This window comes from Diabrotica virgifera, chromosome 1, assembly GCF_917563875.1.
Source record: "Diabrotica virgifera virgifera chromosome 1, PGI_DIABVI_V3a".
NCBI lineage: Eukaryota > Metazoa > Arthropoda > Insecta > Coleoptera > Chrysomelidae > Diabrotica > Diabrotica virgifera.
This window is the reverse complement of record NC_065443.1, coordinates 109599457-109620133: the sequence shown is the minus strand read 5'-3', so window position 1 is coordinate 109620133 and position 20677 is coordinate 109599457. Positions and strand designations below refer to the sequence as shown.

At 32.9% G+C, this 20677-nt stretch overlaps 1 protein-coding gene across 1 annotated transcript; it reads left to right on the top strand.

The window, feature by feature from the left end:
• On the top strand, nt 1–5736 carry LOC114326965 (STING ER exit protein). The gene is made up of 3 exons (XM_050658655.1): nt 1–342; nt 2342–2727; nt 5549–5736. The coding sequence occupies exons 1-3, from the start codon at nt 222–224 to the stop codon at nt 5687–5689; spliced, it is 648 nt and encodes a 215-aa protein (XP_050514612.1). The 5' UTR covers nt 1–221; the 3' UTR covers nt 5690–5736.
• Nucleotides 5737–20677: the final 14941 nt, after the last annotated feature.

Sequence of the window (20677 nt, the reverse complement as noted above, 5' to 3'; positions counted from 1 at the left end):
TTTACCCCTTCCAAATTAATCCGGAAATCTGAGCAAAAGATGGCGGAGCCAATCAGCTTTTAGCGTATACGATGGCAACACTCTTCCAAGACACACACTGCTCGTGTTATAATACACTTGCCACTTGCTGTCAGAAGAATATAGCCTAAAAAACGTTGATGTAAATGTAAATAAAAATAAAGTTATTTTTGGAATATTTCGGATATCAAATATAATTTAAAATGCCTAAAGTAGTTTCCAGAAGTATTGCATGTTCTGATACTAAAGACCAAGAAGAGTATGGTGATGAAAAACCACTACACATTTATTACTGTTTATGTGGACAGATGACATTAATTCTTGGTAAATCCATTATTTTTTTATGATATTAATTTAGTTACTAGCCTCTGTATTGTAATAACTTGAGTACAATTATATAATTTCATATCTTAATGTTTTGCATATTTCTGATCCTACCAACTTCGCTCCTTCCACTGGACCTCTAGTTTCCAATTTGTCTACAATCCTACACAGAATCTAAAAATGCAATAATAGACTAGGTGTTCCCTTCTACTATAACTATGGTCAAAATATTTTCTTTAAGTTCTACATCACTTGCATCCCCATAAACCAATTTTCAGAAATATCGTAAGTAGTTTTTGATATACGTTGATGCGTTCAATAATGTAACGCATAAATTCATTATTTCGTAAACTGGCGATTATTAGGAAAAATCCCAAAAAAGATAGATTTTTATTTTTAAATTACAATTTTTTGGCATATATATCATACTAGTGATGTCATCCATCTGGGTGTGATGACGTAATCAATCATTTTTTTAAATGAGAATAGGAGTCATGTGATAGCTCATTTGAAAGGGTATTCAACTCTGTATTCACTAATATAAATATTAACATAATTATTTATACAGGGTGTCCAAAAAAAGTTAAATTAGTTGACACAAAACATGAATGTATGTAATTTATTTAATTCTTAATACATTTTACTGATGTCAGAAAAGAGAAAAAAATTTTATTTGAAAAATAAACATTGTATTTCACTTAAATGAAATGTTCAAACTGCCATGAGGCAGGTGGGTGGCAGCTTTAACATTGAATTGAAGCGAAAACAATATTTATTTGTTAAATAAACATTTTTTACAGTTTTCTGACAACAGTAAAATATATTGAATTAAATAAATTACATAAGTACATACATTCTTATTTTTGTCTCAATTAAATTAATTAAAATTTGTTTTTGAACATCCATAAATAATTATGTTAATGTTTATATTGGTCAATAGAGAATTGAATACCCTTTCAAATGAGCTATCACATGATACCCATTCTTATTTAAAAAAATCATTGATTACGTCATCACGCCCAGGTGTATGACGTCATTAGCATGTTATATATGCAAAAAATAACAATTTAAAAATAAAAATCGTCCTGTTTTGGGATTTTTCCTTAAAGTCGCCGGTTTACAGAATAATGAATTTAAGGGCTTGGTTGTTAAGGGCTTAGCAATATTAGTAAACCGTTTATATCAGTAATACACTTAACAGCAAAATTAATGCATCACCTTAAAAATGGGACAATTTTGATGTCTCGAATTTCCTAAACCCGTTGTCCAATTTGAATGATTTTTTAGTATGTTAGAGCCTTGTTTTTTAAGAATATCAATGAAATAATATTGTTGCTAGACAGGTAAATGTCATTGTATATGGGGTGTAACTGTGTCATCATACTGTGTTTTTTCCTCAAAGTTCGGAACACCCTGTGGAATATTCTAGCATACATAAAATATTGAAATTAAAATACAATTGTAGCCCTACGCTTTCTTAATATTTTGATTTTTGATTCATTTGTTTATGTTGGATAATAAAAAAGGTAGATACGTTAACAACTAGACATGTTTTTCATCAATACATCATCATTTCCTGCTTAGTTTAATGGATAGCTCTAAAGTAAGCTATGAGAAATTAACAATTTGATAGGTGTCAAATTGTTAATAGTCAAAAAGTGTCTGGTTTGTTGTGAAAATTGGTAGATTTGTTATTTAAAGTTTGAATTAAGTAAACTTTAAGGTAGTGGTGTATGTGCATAAGGCCAGGAAACTTCTAATTTCTTATTTATCTTTTGATACTGGCCATTTTCTGAAGTCTGACATTCAGATTATAGCTTCTCTATATTTTTTAAGCTCTCAATTTTTTATCTTTTTTTATTCTAGTTCTTTCTATTCCATTTCAGTTTCTGCTAAGTCCATCTTTTTATTACTGTTAATACAAACAAGTAGGACACATTTAAACAATTCTGCTCTGCGCTTTATTCACAGGAACTTAATATAATCCCTAAATTTATAGATTGTTCAATAGAAAAATTACCACTAAGAAAAAGAGATGCTGCCAGAGTATTAGACGGCACCAACCATGCCCATAAAATTACTTGCAATCCAGATGAAACAGTCTATTTAAAACGCCCCGAAGGAATAGAAAGGCAGTACAGAATGAAGTGTAAAAAGTGTGGTCTCCTGTTATATTACAAACACGAACCACAGAGCCCTATCAGTTTTATAGTCAAAGGATCTTTGATAAAGAGTACGAACGAAGGTCCAATCAACAATATATACAATCAAGTAGCCATAGAAAAACCAAAGAAGATCATGGTCACGAAACATACCAAAAATATGGGTAAATTCAGTTCAGTTACAGTGTCTACTATTGACGAAGAAGAAGATGAAATAGAAGCCGTAAGTTTTTTTAGTAGGATTATTTTCATTAACATTTGAAGGGTACACAGGAAAAACTGGCCAAGTCCATTTTTGTAGAAATTGCATTTTTTACACCATCTTGTAGTAAATTCCAGTTTGCATCTTCTGAAACCTTTAAACAAGGCAATAACAAGACAAGTCACGAGAAAAAGTCCATAACTATATGCTCATATACGAGAAAAATAAGCTAAGTCCACGCGGTACAGAAAAAGAACAAGCTAAGTCCAAAACATCGAGACGTGACGGCTTCCTTATTTCAATCAGATGGTCAGTCATAACAACGCCACATAAACATAATGTTATTTGATTTTCTTGAATCCGGAGAACAGGGGAAAAAGCGGCTAAGTCACTACCCTTTAAGATACAATGCTGGATTCCCAGGGCTGGAATTATTATAGCAAAGTTAAACTATTCGCCGAATGTGAAAAATGTACCTACCTTCTTTTATAGTTTTTTTGTTAGAAGTCTAAGACTCGAGCTAGCGACAAAGATACAAAGGACGAAGAGTTAAAACATACAATAACTCAAAATTGTTAATCTATTACTTAGCCGGTTTTTTCCGTGTATCCTTTATTTATTTTGGGACTTAAAATTTTGGCTTGCGAGATAATTTGCGTAAAAATAACAATGTAATGTTACACTAACATTGTCTGTTATATAATATATATATATATATATATATATATATATATATATATATATATATATATATATATATATATATATATATATATATATATCGGTTTACAACGTTCTTCGACGTCTTCCGATTTCCAATCTCCATCTCGTTCTGTCATTCCATAGATCGTCCTCGAGTTCTCTGTCCCTGATTTCTCTATCAACTCCTTCTCTCCAACTTCTTCTAGGTCTTCCTGGTCTGCGCCTTCCTCTTGGTTGCCATTCGAGGATTTCTCTTGGTATTCTATTCTCCGGCATTCTCCTTACGTGGCCGTACCAGCTGAGTTGTTTCGTCCTGATGTCGTCAACAATAGTATGTGTAACCCCCATGATTTCTCGGACTCTCTCGTTTGTTATTCTGTCGCGTCTAGATATTCCCGCTGAACGGCGCCAGAAGTCCATTTCTGTTGCTCTAAGCATTTTCTCTGTTCTGTCTTTTAGGGGCTAAACTTCGCATCCATATGTTGTGATGCTTTTTATTATAGTGTTATATATTCTTTTTTTATTCTCCTTAGAAATATTTTTATCCCACAGTACGCTGTTTAGTAAGGATATGCCTTTGCCAGGTATTTGTGATATGCCAGGTATTTGTAGTCTTCACATAATTTTATTTCTTGATTTTCCTCTACTCGGAGGCTATGATGGTCTCCTCCGATACTCATGTATTCAGTTTTTTCCATATTCACTTCTAGGCCCCACTCTGTAAACTCTTCTAATAGTTTTCGCATCATGTAACTAAGATCTTCAGAGTCCTGTGCGATGATCACCTGGTCATCCGCAAAGCACAGCTTGTACAAAGTTGAGTCCGTTAGTGGTATGCCCATATTCATACATTTTTTCTTCCATTTGTTGAGTGCTGCTTCGAGGTATATTTTGAATAGTGTTGGTGAGATACAGCATCCTTGCCTTAGTCCTTTAGTTACTGTGAATCCAGGTGTTATGAGATTTCCCGTTTTAATTCTTGTTGTTTGTTGGTAGTACAACGTTTTTACGGCTTCAACCAATTCTATATTTACATTTGTTTTCTCCAGTGCCTCCCATAATTTAACCAGCGGGACACTATCATACGCTTTTCTAAGGTCTACAAACATCAGATGGACTTCTTGGCCACGAGTAACTTTCTTTTCAATTATCTGAGTAATGGAGAAAACATTATCTATTGTAGATCGACCTGCGCGAAAACCAGCCTGTTCTTCGGCTTCCATATTTTGGTATTCTTCTTCTATTCGATTTTTAATAAGTTTTCCATATATTCTTGTCTGTTATTCCATATCTAAACCAATAATTCTCATCAGTTTATTGTCCATATTTTTTCGGTCTGCTATACAGGGTGTCCAGAAACTCCCCAGACAAACAAAGAATGGAGGTTTCCCAGATAATTTTAAAACAATTTAACCCAATTCACCTAGCCCGAAAAACTTCCTAACGGAGCTAGAGCTCTTTGGAGATGGCGTCTTGTATTTTTTTAAATACCTCCAGAACGCTTCTATTTACAGAAAACTTATACACCTATTTACCTTCCAGAGATAAATCAATTCCATCAATTGCGAATTTCTAGTACCGGTCGTATACATCCCTTTTGGGTAGGTCAACAGTTATTTTATTGCGTAACTTTTTTGCCTTTAATTTTCAAATCGATTTTTGTAGAAAACGGTTTATCCTACTGACTTAAAGCAAGAGTACCTTTTAGTGATAGAATACCTCAAAATTTAATAATCCAGTGTCAAGAATGCTCAAAAGTTGAAGACAAAAAAGCTATGCGATAAAATAACCATTGCCCTACCCAAAACGGACGCCTATGACTGGTACTATTCATAGAAATTTGCAATTGATGGAATCGATTTATCTCTGAAAGATAAATAGGCGTACCTACCAGTTTCGTTTTTCTAAATAGAAACATTCTGGAAGTATTAAGGAAAATTAATTACAAGGCGCCATCTTTAAAGAGCTCTAGCTACCTTAGGAAGCATTTTCAGACTAGGTAAATTGGGTTACATTGTCTTCAAATTATCTGAGGAATCTCAGGTCTTCGTTTGTCAGGAGAGTTTCTGGACACCCTGTATATACAGGGTTGACTCATTCATAATAATATAAAACTACATTTGCTTCTTTACTTTTTTAGAGAGAAGTGGCAGATAGTTATGCTAACAATGCTCGTATAATTGAGAAACAACTGGAAAGAAAAGGTATGACGAAACGGAAACAAGAACAGAATAAAATAAATGACATTAAAAAAGTGCGCGGGACATTAATAGATAAATAACTAAACTGTGTTGTTGTATTACTCCTAATAAAATAATTTTTTAATAATTGGTAGTGTTATAATACTTTTTGTGTAACATTTAACAAGAGCCTGGAAGGGGAAATGATTCCTCGAGATTGAAGGAGCTCTTATATAAATTTCACTTATAAAAAAGGAAATAGGAGTGAATTCAGTAATTACCGGGGTATTCATATTACATCACCCATTGGACAGCTTTACGAAATACTCATAACAGCCTGAATAAAAGAGAAAACCACGTAAATGGAAGAGTAAAGTGGATTTTGATGTGGGTGATCCTGCGTGGACAATATATTTACAATAAAACAATTACATATTAACAGAAAAGAGATTACTTAGTTAGCTCCTAGATTCTGGTAGAAGTTTCTCGATCTGACCCCCTCACTTGTGACTTGATTGTTCTCTTCTTCTTCTTCTTTTTGTATAGACATGACTCTGTCTGTTTTTTCAATAATGTGCCTCTAGTAAGTTATCGTTTTCGTGGTCTTCCCATTGATCGTCTTCCTACTGGGGAACCGTCTCTCGCTGTCCTGACTACCCTATTTGTTGTCATTCGGCCTATGTGGTCATTCCATTCTATTCTTCTGTTTCTTACCTAGTTATTAATGTTATCCACCTTGCATCTCCGTCGTACTTCTAGCTCTGTCCCATAGAGTCTTACCATCGATTTTTCGAAGGTTACCACAGCCGGTCCCAAGCCCGGATAAAATGTGGAGGGTTGATCGGCAAGGTTAGCAACCTACCAATCGGAAAAAACGAATACTGCTCAAAGAAACAATGTGAAGCCTCGGAACCGGATTGATCATATGAAGACGACCATGGCGAGAAATAAGCACTTGATTGTTGTTCGCATATATTCAGTGGCCCTCTCGAATGGCCAGTAATCGAGGCTAGACTCTACGTCGGCATCTAGATTACATATAGGCAGGGCCGCTGCGCGGAGTTAAAAGTATGTGAACGTTGTCAAAACTATATAATATAGAGATAACCAAACGATTGTTGGAAATTGAAAATCAACTTCTGAGATTTTGATACAAACAAAAGTTCTGCATAAGAACATGCAGCCCCATGGGATACTGATGGAAGGCATTCACATACAGGGTGATTGATTAGTGGGGTAAAGATAATTATAGATCCGCTATAGTAATAGATAGCAATAAAAGTTAATAACAAAAATTGTAGCCAACTTTGAGCTTCACATTACAAAATTAGTAAGAATGTTACAGGGTGTTCGATAACACAGTGGCAGACCAAACTTATGTTTTTTTAAATGGAACACCCTATATTTTATTTTATATTCGAAATCCTGTTAACTTCGTAACAAGTTCAACTCCCTTTATAAATAAAAATACGCACAACAGCAATGGTTTATTAATGCCATATTTTTTTATTTATTGTCAAAATTTTCAAGAATTATTGACATTGCTAATTTTCTTTATATCAAATACAGGGTGAGTCAAAACGCAAGTATATTATTTTCTCAGTAAGGTTAAATGGAACACCCTGTATTTTATATCATTATTTAAAAGTAACATTGTCGTACTTTAATTTTTATATAACATTCCCTATGTCCAAATTTATTAGTTTACGAGATATTTTCATTTTTCAGAGCAAATTATTTTAGGTGTGTAAATTTATCTAAATTTTAAGTAAGCCATGACTGAATTGAGAATTGACGATTACTGATTATGAATCGGGTAATCAATGTAGCAAATAAAGAAATAAAAATAATTTATTAGTAATACATTTTACAAAAAAAACACAACCACAACATGCAACATTTTTGAAACAACTAAAAACTACTTTTTTATGTAAATGTAACAAATAAAGAAAGAAAATTAGTAATAAATTTTACAAAAAAACACACAAACACAAAATACAACATTTTGTGAAGACAATTAAACACTACTTTTGTATGTAAATGTGACAAATAAAGAACGAAAAAAAAATTATTGCAAAAAAAAACATGTTTAAAAAAATTAGAAGCTACTTTTAATAAAATATTTTTATTATTTAATTAGCTACATAAGGTGTTCAAAATTACCTCCTAACACATTTATGCACGCCTAAAAACGATCATTGAATGAGCTACTAACTCTACGAAGCATTTGTAAATTAACACATCGAAATACAGTTTGTATTCTATTTTTCATCTCATCCCTTGTTGTTGGAGGAATTTTATAAACTTCATTATTAACGTAACCCCAAAAAATCAATCCAGTTTATTAAATTCAGTTGATTTGGGTGGCCACGCTACTGGTCCATTGAAAAATGAAAATATCTCGAAAACTAATAAATTTAGACACAGGGAATGTTATTTAAAAATTAAAGTACGGTAATGGTACTTTTCAATAGTGATAAAATACAGGGTGTTCCATTTAAAATTACTGAGAAAATATTGTACTTGAGTTTTGACTCACCCTGTATTTGATATAAAGAAAATTAGCAATACCAATCATTCTTGAAAATTTTGACAATACGTAAAAAAATACATTAATAAACCATTGCTGTTTTGCTTCTTTTTATTTATACAGGGAGTTGAACTTGTTACGATTTTCATATAAAATTGGTTATAACTTTGTAAATACTCTGTATAACATAACAAACCTTTATATTTTTGTGATGGAGAAGTTAGCAGGGTTTCGAATTTAAAATAAAATATAGGGTGTTCCATTTAAAAAAAAAACATAAGTTTGGTCTGCCACTGTGTTATCGAACACCCTGTAACATTCTAACTAATTTTGTAATGTGATGCTCAAAGGTGGCTAAAATTTTTGTTATTAACTTGTATTGCTATCTATTACATTACCGGATCTATTGAGCTTTACCCTACTAATCAATCACCCTGTATATACTGATTTTATCTATGAGGCGTTGTCTTATGAGTGGGTTCCTTAATTTACTTGTATCGATTTGTGCATCTCTTGTTCTTCATTTTGAGCCTAATTTTGGTCACTACTGGGCTGTGATTTGATATCGGCACTTGAATTTGTTTTTGCTGATATTGTGTTCCTGTGTCTTTGTCTAACTAATACATAGTCCTTTTGATTTCTTACAATTGGGAACTTACACGTTTTATTAGACAATATTGTTAAGTTTCGTGTAAAAATCAGATTTCCAAAATTTCACTCCTCAAAACCTCATAATACGTTAGAAATACAAATTTAAAATCTTCTGTGTATTTAAATTATTTCAAACGATCTGTGACGTCAAATCGTAATATTTAGATGACAATTCTCATTATGACAATATAAAAATATATACCAGTTTGTTTAGATTGGAGCTTAATACAGTTTTTGAAGAGATAGTATGGAATTGTGTGTGTTTATTATGAGAAATAAAAGTAAATACACTGAATATGTTTCTGGAACTGTTTTTACTATAAAATTTAAATAAACTAATCATAATAATAAAGATTTATGTTCATAATGGGCAAGTCATTATATTGCCCTTTAGAAAAACCCTCTTCGGTCATTTTAAACAAGTTGTCTTAACAAAAACACTCATATATTTTAAAATACAGTAGAACCTCGGTTAACCGATTTCCGGTTATTCGAGATTTCGGGTTAACCGATTTCCGGTTAACCGAGATTCCGGGTTAACCGAGGATTTGGGTGTTGGTGAGGTTACCGTAGGTGACTGGAGGAGGAAAAGGACAGAGTTAGAAAAATGGGGCGCTCAGAGCTTGAATAGTGATTGCAATCCAGAGCAAAAAATTTTAAAGAAGTGTGAATATGAAAAAACTTCTGAGGCATTATTCATATGGTTTTCGGAAATGAGAACTAAAGGGCAGTCCAATGAATGGACCTATTTTACAGGCAAAAGCGCTAGCTTTTCAAAAATCGCTAGCGTTTGGCGATGGTGATGAACCCTTTACCGCTAGTTCTGGGCTCTGGGTGGTTAATGCGATGGAAGAACCGATATGGAATTCGACAACTTAATATATCTGGGGAAAAACTTTCAGAAAATGTAACTGAAGTGCCTATTTTTCAAGAAAAAATTTCTAAATTGATTTTGAATGAGGGCCTTACATCGGATCAAATCTTTAACTGTGACGAAACAGGCCTGAATTTCAGATGTTGCTGAGTAAAACCTTAGCTAGTCGGCAGAAAACATCAGCTCCTGGTTATAAGAAATGTAAAGATCGAGTTACAGTTCTAGCATGTGCTAATTCTGCAGGAAGTTTGAAATTAAAACCAGTCGTAATTGGTAAGCTTAAAAAGCCACGTGCTTTCAAAAACACTAATGTGGACACCTTCCCCAGCATATATAGGAATCAGAAAAACGCATAGATGGACTCGCATATTTTCAAAAATTGGTTTTTTGATGATTTTGTTCCGATTGTTGAAGCTTTCCTGAAGAAAAAAAATCTTCCTCCCAAGGCCATTCTTGTTCTTGACAACGCTCGACCTCATTGCCTTCCTTATGTATGAACAGAAAACAAAAAAGTTGTGACTGGCTAAATGACACCCAAGTCTATGCCATAAAAAAAAACGCTCGATCTCATCCAATGTTTAAAATGTTTCTTGTATTTAAAATGTGTACAATTTTTAAAATGTTTCTTGTATTTATAAACTGAACAAAAGTCACAAATAACTAGTTTTATATCGTTATTTAAGTATATTGAGACATTTACAACACCAATTACAGTATTGTACTATATTTAGGTTACGTTCCGTGTTATCCGAGTTTTGCCGTATCCGAGGTACTCTCGGTCCCAATTACCTCGGTTAATCGAGGTTCTACTGTACATAGTTCACAGTAACTATCTAAAGATTTATAAATACACCATAAAATGATTATTTTACAACAAGTAAACGAATATCAAACGTAATGAATTACAAATTACACTCACTGGCACGAAAAACGGGCACCCCACAAAATGGGTCATTTTTATGGCTAGTATTTCCTAAACCTGTTGTCAGATTTAAGTAATTTTTTAATATTTTATATTTATAGCCTTGTTATTTAGCAATATCGCTGTGATAATATTTTTGCTCGACAGGTAAATTTTCATTGTATACCGGGTGTACCAATCAAACTGTGTTTTTTTCTAAAAGTTCGGAACACCCTGTGGAATATTTCTAGCATTTATAAAATTAAAACACAACTATAGCCTCAGGTTTTCTTACCATTCTACTTTTTGATTCATTCGCTTATGTGAGATGATAAAAAAGTTGGGTACTTTAACAACTAGCCCTGTACTTCATCAATTCAGGGTGTTTCTAAATAAGTGCGACAAATTTTAAGGGGTAATTCCGGATGAAAAAATAATGACCGTTTGCTTTATAAACATATATGTACGCAAATGCTTCGTTTCCGAGATACGGGATGTTGAATTTTTTCGTACAAATTGACGATTTATTTATTGCTCTAAAACCGGTTGAGGTATGCAAATGAAATTTGGTAAGTTTTAAGAGGTAGTTATTACGCATTTTTTGACGTACAATTAAAAATTTTATATTCACCATTGGCGTGCATACGGGTCATACTACCCAGTCATGTTACCCGTATGCACGCCAATGGTGAATATAAAATTTTTAATTGTGCGCCAAAAAATGCGCAATAACTACCTCTTAAAACCTACCAAAGGGCCTAGCCGGGTAAGATGATGAACAGTGCCCCCAACTCGATTCGAATTCCATATAGGTCACCGTTTAGCATATATAGTGAAACTAACTTTCTGAAATTGTTAGCCCCCTAGGTGGTCATGTGACCCACCTAGGGCCTAATTAGGGTTTTTATGTTTTTATTTTTTATCTCAGCCGCATCGAGAACTAGCGAAAAACTTTAAATAAAAAAGTTGTAAGCTTTAAAAAGTTATGTCCGATTTTTTTTTAATTTTTGGCAGGAAATTTAAATTTTAGAACGATTTTAAAATTTTAAATGAGTATAAAAAAATAACTAAGACATTCGTTTTCACGAAAAAAATATATAACGTGTATTTTTGCATAATATTTCACCCTGAATTTTTTCAAATTTTTAAAATTGGTGAAACGCACCTTTAAAACCGCATTTTTTCGGTTTTTTTTTCGTTTTTGATACAATTTTATACATATTTTTCAAAAAAGGTAACACTGTCACTAGAATTGGTAAAAAACTGAAAAACAATTGGGGTTTGCTTAATAAAAATTTTTTGTAATGCCATCCATTTTCAAGATACAAGGCGTTGAAGAAAACAAAATTTTACACATTTTTTACGATTTTGCCGAAACTACTCGCAACATTGTAATAAAATTTGGCGAATTTTAAGAGGTAGTTGTTGTGCATTTTTGACATACAATTAAGAATTTTATATTTATCATTGGCGCGCATAGGGATAATAGTCTGAACTTTTTAAAGAAAAAAGAAAGTACGCCGCTGACATATTTCAAATTAACAATCGTTTTTGAATTCCTCGTTCAATTTGTGACAAAAAATCTATCTTCCTATTTTTTCATACGACGCGTCATTTTTATTAAAAAAATAAAACATCTTAACCCTTACAAAGTATTCGAACTTCTAGTAGTTTCTACATCTACATAAACTCGTACATCCATTATAAAAACTAATTCGAATACTTTGGAAGCGATATTTTATTTTTTGCAGCAAAATGGCGCGTCGTATGAAAAAATGAGAAGATAGTTTTTTTTATCGCAAATTGAACGAGGAATTCAAAAATGATTGTTAATTTGAAATATGTCAGTGGCGTACTAGCTTTTTTTTCTTTGAAAAGTTCTGACCATTACCCCTATGCGCGCCAATGATGAATATTAAATCCTTAATTGTATGTCAAAACATGCACAATAACTACTTCTTAAAACCCGCCAAATTTTATTACAATGTTGCCAGTAGTTTCGCCAAAATCGTAAAAAATGTGTAAAAAATTTTGTTTTCTTCAACGCCCTGTATCTTGAAAATGGATGGCGTTACAAAAAATTTTTATTAAGCAAACCCCAATTAATTTTTAGTTTTTTACCTATTCTAGTGACGGTGTTACCTTTTTTCAAAAATATGTATAAAATTGTATCAAAAAACGAAAAAAAAAAACCCGAAAAAATGCGTTTCTTTATTTTTAAAGGTGCGTTTCACCGATTTTAAAAATTTGAAAAAATTCAGGGTGAAACATTATCCAAAAATACACGTTATATATTTTTTTCGTGAAAAAGAATGTCTTAGTTATTTTTTTATACTCATTTAAAATCGTTGTAAAATTTAAATTTCCCGCCAAAAATTAAAAAAAAAAGATTTCGGACAGAACTTTTGAAAGCTTACAACGTTTTTATTTAAAGTTTTTCGCTAGTTCTCGATGCGGCTGAGATAAAAAATAAAAACATAAAAACCCTAATTAGGCTCTAGGTGGGTCACATGACCACCTAGGGGGCTAAAAATTTCAGAAAGTTAGTTTCACTATATATGCTAAACGGTGACCTATATGGAATGCGAATCGAGTTGGGGGCACTTTTCATCATCTTACCCGGCTAGGCCCTTTCATTTGCATATCTCAACCGGTTTTAGAGCAATAAATAAATCGTCAGTTTGTAAGAAAAAATTCAACAACCCGTATCTCGGAAACGAAGCATTTGCGGACATTATGTTTACAAAGCAAACGGTCATTATATTCTCATGTAGAATTACCCCTTAAAGTTTGTCGCACTTATTTAGAAACACCCTGGATTGATGAAGAACATAGCTAGTTGGTAAAGTACCTAACTTTTTTATCATCCCACATAAGCGAATAAATCAAAAAGCAAAATGTTAAGAAGGCTATAGACCTGAGGCTATAGTTGGGATAAAATTTGAGAATTTTATATTTGCTAGAATATTCCACAGGGTGTTCCGAACGTTTAGAAAAAAAACACAGTTTGATTGGTACACCCGGTATACAATTAAAATTTACCTGCCCAGCAACAATATTATTACAGCTATATTGTTAAAGAACAAGCCTATAACATATTAAAAAAATCACTTAAATCGGACACAGATTTAGGAAAAACGAGTCATCAAAAATGGCCCATTTTGTGGGGTGCCCGTTTTTCGTGCCGGTGAGTGTATAATGATCTGACGTCACGACTCGTTTTTGGCTGGCTGCTATAAGTTGAATTTTCTCTCGACTTTAGGGGCCAAACGGAACACAAAAACAACTTTTTAATCTTTGATACATGTTTTAAATTATGTTCTGTCATGATTTATAGATTTTTTTTCGAATTTAAAATTGTATGCAAGTTCCTTATTGTCTCTTCTGGATCTGCTGATGACTTCCAAGTGTATAGTCTTCTCTTTAACATTTTAAACAATATATTCGCTATAATAAAATTACTATTTTGGCAAAATTTGTAAGTGTCGCCCCTTTCGTTTCTGTTGCCTAGACTGTTTCCTCCTATTCATTCTTTTGGATTCATGGATTTTAAAATATTGCACAAGTCTTCATAGAAAGTTACAATACCGCTCTCTGGTCTGTCCGCAGTTGAAGATAAACTGGTACAAAGTTTAATTTGATGCAGATGTCTATCATATTGATCACTTTTCTTAAGTCATGGGCAAATTGAGGTATCTAGTAAAATAAGTTTGAAAACACAATATTTTCTTAATTATTTATTTCTACCTTAAATATAAATATAACAGCCAATATTAACATAAGTTTCGACTTTTTATTCAGATCGACCTCGAAACAAAAATAAATCCATTCTTAATTTACAAAACAAAAAAGTAACACCATAGCTGGACAAAATAATGTAGCAAGTTTATTAGTTTTAGCTTTTAAAGTAAAAATGTAAAAAGAAAAAAAAATAATTTAAGAATTTCTAAATAAAGTAATGTAAAAATCGAAGTCGAGTATAGATACTCGTAGGAATAGTTAAAAGTATAATCCAGCTTCTGGAACGAATCATGGCCGGTGACAAACGCAGTCGTCGGTCGTACACTCATCTTAACTTTATCAGAGGATTTCTCTTCTCGGTCATGGTTTAACTCCGGGAGCCACACATACATAATATGTACTCACTCACAATAAGTTTCATAAGAATTCGGTAAGTCCACGATTAACTACAGAACCGTCACGTTTAACAGCTTGTTTAATTTTTTGACATTTTTTGTGGAAAAACGCAATTTTACTATAATTATACTTAACATAAATTGAAAAAAAAAAAAAATTAAAATTAAAAAAATAATTAAACGAATCCTATGTATAGAACAGTATAATATGTCGATAAATGAGAGTACTAGAGGTACATCATATTCGTATTTTGCACCTGTAGTCAAGAAATCAACTATGTAGTGTTAATTTCTGTTCAAATTATTATCTGTAATATTCCCTTCAGCCACTTCTTTGTAACTTCGATTTTACTTGTTATCAATATGGAAGTTTTCTAATTTTATATCGAGTTAAAAATTTCGAATTATGTTTAATTTATATCTTACATGTTTATCCTAAATACGAGTGCGAGCGTAATTATTTTAAACTATTTAAATATTATGTCGTTAAAGTTTCGTATACTAAAAATAGCACAAATAAAATATTTAGTATTTAGCTTTATCTGTCTAGTCATGGGAAACATGAATATCTTTTTAAAATCTCGAATAAATGTCACCCCAATGTCTGTAACCGAGTTTAGTCATGTAAACAGAGCAATAAAACAGTAAAATAATAATAAAAGTAAAACGTGGGATACAAATACAATATTTAGGTACACAAATTGCTCGCATACATCAATAGAACAATTTATTAATCCTATAATCCATCCTTAAATAAATCCCATACAAGCTACAAAAAATAGTTTCGATTTTAACTAGATGATGATCCACCTAGATTCGTCTATACAAGATGATTTGTACGACGTGAGTGAACCGAATAAACTACCCCACATATAGTCTAGGCGCCAAATAGAGGTCACCGTGTCATTTTCAATTCTGATGGACAAACTCAACGGTTTCTTATGGATTTTGGGCTGCTGATTACGAATTTCGAGGGGGATTTCGATATTTCGATCCGAGTGGTCAAAAAATTGTTATAAACAATTTAATTGTTTATACATTATTTGATCAAGTTTGACAAGTTTGTTAAATTATTTGATCTTCATTTGTTTTAAAGTTATACCCGTTTGAAGTTATAATTTTCTTAAAAAAATTGTACATTAATTTGTTTATAAAGGTTTCAAGCAAACTTGAGTTATAAACATTTATACTTTAATTAACAATAATGATAAAACAACTCAAAAGAAACAATTTGAGCTTACGAAAATGTTCGTAAGTTTATTTTTGGCTAAGATGTCGATATTTTAATGGCGCGCTATGAGGCGCAAGACTGGCTCACAGTCAAGTAAGTATGTATTCTTCGACGCTTTATCGATCGTAACTCGGCTTCTACGCATGAAAATGAGCCAATATGTGATATCCATAAAAAAATGGATCGAGTTCTTTTGCAGCATCATCATTGCATATAAAACGAGCATTTATGATGTGGCGGCATACACACAATTGACGGGCCTTGATGATGCTGCAAAAGGACTAGATCCACTTTATATGGATATCATATAGATAATTAGACTCTGAAGCCTCAAAAAGTTTTAGTTTTACTGCCTACAAGAACAGACTTGTACCACCATGTAACTGTTAAAATTTCGCTAAGAACTTATGCAGATGTAAAAAAGCTGATATTCCCTGTATATCTCTATGCAGATTTGCAGATGCATGAAAAAGAATGTTTGTAAAAATAGTATTAATAAATAATATCAACTTACTTTTTAGTTATACTTCTGAAATATTAGTTTTTAATGTTTTTTAGAATTTTAAAGACAATGTAAATAGAAAATGAAAGGTGATACGAGGTACAGTATGATGATTTAATTATAAGAATTATATGATAAAATTTTATTAGGATCTTCAAAAATGAAAAATGAAGATAACGTATGTATACATAGAAATTATAATTTGCATCGAGAAGTTAGCGCGTCAACCTTTACGCGGTGAGCCGATCTTGCGCCTCATAGCGCGCGCCATTAAAATATCGACATCTTGGCCAAAAATAAACTTATGAACATTTTCATAACCTCAAATTGTTCCTTTTGAGTTTTTGTATCATTATTGTTCATTAAAGTATAAATGTTTATAGCTCAAATTTGCTTGAAACTCTTATAAACAAATGAATGTACAATATTTTGAAGAAAATTGTAATTTCAAACGGGTATAACTTTAAAACAAATGAAGATCAAGTAATTTAACAAACTTTGTTTGGAAGCCTGTTAATTAAGCTTTAAAACGACACCTTCTAAGAATTATTTGCATGCGTAGAAGCCGAGTTACGATCGATAAAGCTTCGAAAAATACTACTTTTGCAATTTGCATTGTGCACTAATTTTACAATATCTTGAGTTCTAATTATTAGATTTAAGTTTAGTAAACGGTTTTTTCTTCGTTTTTTATTAAGGAACAAATTTTATTTGAAACATTTTTTTTATCTCTTTTAGTTTATGAGCCAGAGCCTTATAAACAATTAAATTGTTTATAACAATTTTTTTACCATCCGGATCGAAATCCCCCCTCGAAATTCGTAATCAGCAGCCAAAAATCCATAAGAAACCGTTGAGTTTGTCCATCAGAATTGAATATGACACGGTGACCCCTCTGGTGCCTAGACTAATAATCGAAATAACATTGAATAATAATACTTCAAAAAAATTACTAAGGAAGTAAAAATCTTCTCTTGTAGGTAGATGGTATATAATTTATTCAAATTTTATAAAAAGATCCAAGTTGGACTTAAAGTGGGTACATCACTAGTACAAAACAAACGTTTTCGGACTAACCAGTCCATCATCAGGTTAAAAACTTCAGATCCAAAGTAGTTGGAACTAGCTACATAGGTAGGTCGAATGACCTTACCAGTATAAAAATTAAGCCATTTCGGTTACATCGATGGCGACGGTAAGTCGATGTTATAAGAATACAATGTAATGAGACTTCATCTTGGCTTCAAACTGACAGACTGAATAATACTTCAATCATCCAAGATAGCTATCGTTCACCCTGTCCTAGCTTAGTCTCCCAAGGTGTGTGTTCGTCTTGTCCTAATCTTAAATATGAACCATGAACATTCAGAATGGAAGCAAACAAAGCAATATTTTAACTAGTCAAGTTTATCGTCCCTTCTGGAGTATAATTGGATATATGGGAGTGCCTAACCACCTAGTTAACCTAATAAGAAATCTGTATGATAAAAACTCGGCAAAAGTATACGGAACATATCCAAATATGTTCAAATAAAAAAGGGGACTGCATACTATCACCATTTTATATAATACTTATTCTGAATATACACTCGGGTGCAAAAAAATCGATCCACTAAAAATTTGGTCATTTTTGATGTCTCGAATTTATAGCCTTATTCATTAACAATATCTCTGTATATTGTTAACTGTCATGGTATACCGGGTGAACGAATCAATCTGTGTTTTTTTCTCAAAGTTCGCATCACCATGTGGACTATTCTAGCGTTTGTAAAATACTGAAATTAAAAACCAACTATAGCCTCAGGTTTTCTTAACATTCTGTTTTTAGATTCATTAGCTTATGTTGGATAATAAAAAAGTTAGGTACTTTAACAACTGGCCATGTTCGTCATCAGTACAGGGTGTTTTGAAAATTTTACACAGGAAAGTAATGACAGTTTGTTTTATAATCATATATCCGCAAACGCTCCGTTTCAGAGATACGGGATGTACAATTTTTTTTACAAACTGACGATTTATTTATTGCTTTAAAACCAGTTGAGATCATCATCATCAGTAGCTCGACAACCCTTTTTGGGTCCTGGCTTGTTCTAGGATTTCCGCCATTCTGTGCTGTTCCTTGCGTTGTTCTTCCAGTGGGTAATCTCAAGTGTTTTCAGATCTTGTTCCACTTGTTCCATGTATCTAAGTTTGGGTCAAACCAGTTGAGATATGCAAATTAAATTTGGTGGGTTTTAAGACGTAGCTTTTGCACATTTTTTGACATACAATTAAGAATTTAATATTCACCATTAGCGCGCAAACGGGTATTATGACCGATCATATTACCCGTATACACGCCAATGGTGAATATAAAATTCTTAGTTGTATTTCAAAAAATGTGCAATAACTACGTCTTAAAATCCACCAAATTTCATTTGCATATCTCAACTGGTTTTAAAGCAATAAATAAATCGTCAGTTTAAAAAAAAATGAACATCCCGTATCTCGGAAACGAAGCGTTTGCGGATATATGATTATAAAGCAAACTGCCATTATTTTCTCATGTAAAATTACCCCTTAAAAATTGCGGCACTTATTTCGAAACACCCTGTACTGATGACGAACATGGCCAGTTGTTAAAGTACCTAACTTTTTTATTATCCAACATAAGCGAATGAATCTAAAAACAGAATGTTAAGAAAACCTGAGGCTATAGTTATGTTTTAATTTCAGTCTTTTATAAATGCAAGAATAGTCCACAGGGTGATGCGAACTTTGAGAAAAAAGCATAGTTTGATTCGTACACCCGGTATACCAAGACAGTTTACCTTTCTAGCAACAATATTACTACAGCGATATTGTTAATGAATAAGGCTATAACATGGTAAAAAAATTACACAGGTTTAGGAAATTCGAGACATTAAAAATGACCAAATTTTCAGTGGATCGATTTTTTTGCACCTGAGTGTATAATGAAGAAAGTATTCGAGAAATGGGAAGGAGGAAACACTATCATCATCATCGTTCAGCCAATCGCGTCAAATGCTGGACACAGGCCTCCTTCCGTTTATTTCAATGATCTCTACACTGGGCCTCTTGTAGTGAGTTTTCGGGACTCTTTTCGTGTCGTCGATCCAGGTCGTTAAAAAAAGTGAACCGAGCATACTTAAATTACTGCAGCCACATAGCCATATTGTTAGTAGAAGAAAAAATAGAAGGACGAAGACCAAGAGGAAGATCTCCAACAAGATGGTCAGACCAAATCATGCGTGAATGGAAGACATGAATGAAGTGCCGGCGTTGGACCTCAAACAGGGCGGACCGGCCGGTAATACATACTTGAGGAGAGAGTGTTTTTAGCATTATCATAATTGGCTCTATACGCAAAGAACGAAATAGCTGGCAGTGAATTGCTGCATGAAATGTCACTTATTGCTTACTAAAATAATATGTAGTATAATTATAAAATGATACACGCAATAGCTTCAAGCCATTGGCCATCGTAGGATAAGCTTCTATTCCTTCCAATTCTTCGCTTTGGTTTTCCAATTTCGTTCCCTTAACACTCGTAAGTCGTCTTCCACCTGGTTCTTAAATTGTCCTCTGGACCTGCCTCTTTTTCTCACTATGTCTGGTCTTTGGTTATAAATGTGTTTCGACGGCTCTATCTCGTCCATTCTCTATAAGTGGTCTAGTTAAGAAACTCGTTTATTTTGATGTATCTACCAATACTATCTGTCTCTTGTCGGTTCCCCATTAGTGAGGATCGTGATTTCTTCCAATATTCCTAACAATGTTTCTCCATTGGTCTCTATCTTCAGCTGCTCTAAGAGCTTCGCAGAATGAGTTTCCAGCTGAATTCTTTATATTTGGTCGGACCATCTAGTTGGTGATCGTCCTCTTGATCTTCTCCCCGGAATGTTTCCAGAAACAATTAATCTCTCCAAACTTTCGTCACCTCTGCGAACCACGTGAACAAAGAATTGCAGTATTCGTTGCAGACATATTGTGGACAGCCTTTTTTTTAATCTTAAGTTGGTTTAGAATGGAAACGTTTGTCCTATGAGCTGTCCAAGGTATGCGCAGCATTCTTCTCCAGCACCACATCTCAAAGGCATCAATTTTTTGGCGCTGGCATGCGCGAAGAGTCCAAGTCTCTGCTCCGTATAGAAATATTGAGAATACAAGGGCATTCACCAGTCTTATCTTGATATTTTGAGAGATAGATCTGTCTTTCCAAACTTTAATTAGGCGACTCATCGCATTTTTTGCCATACTAAAA

Excerpts from the sequence above, each read along its gene's own strand:
- LOC114326965 (XM_050658655.1), top strand. The coding sequence starts at position 222 with ATGCCTAAAGTAGTTTCCAGAAGTATTGCATGTTCTGATACTAAAGAC. Across the intron at positions 343-2,341 it reads ACAGATGACATTAATTCTTG|ATTGTTCAATAGAAAAATTA; the intron begins GTAAATCCATTA and ends CTAAATTTATAG. Across the intron at positions 2,728-5,548 it reads AAGAAGATGAAATAGAAGCC|AGAGAAGTGGCAGATAGTTA; the intron begins GTAAGTTTTTTT and ends TTACTTTTTTAG.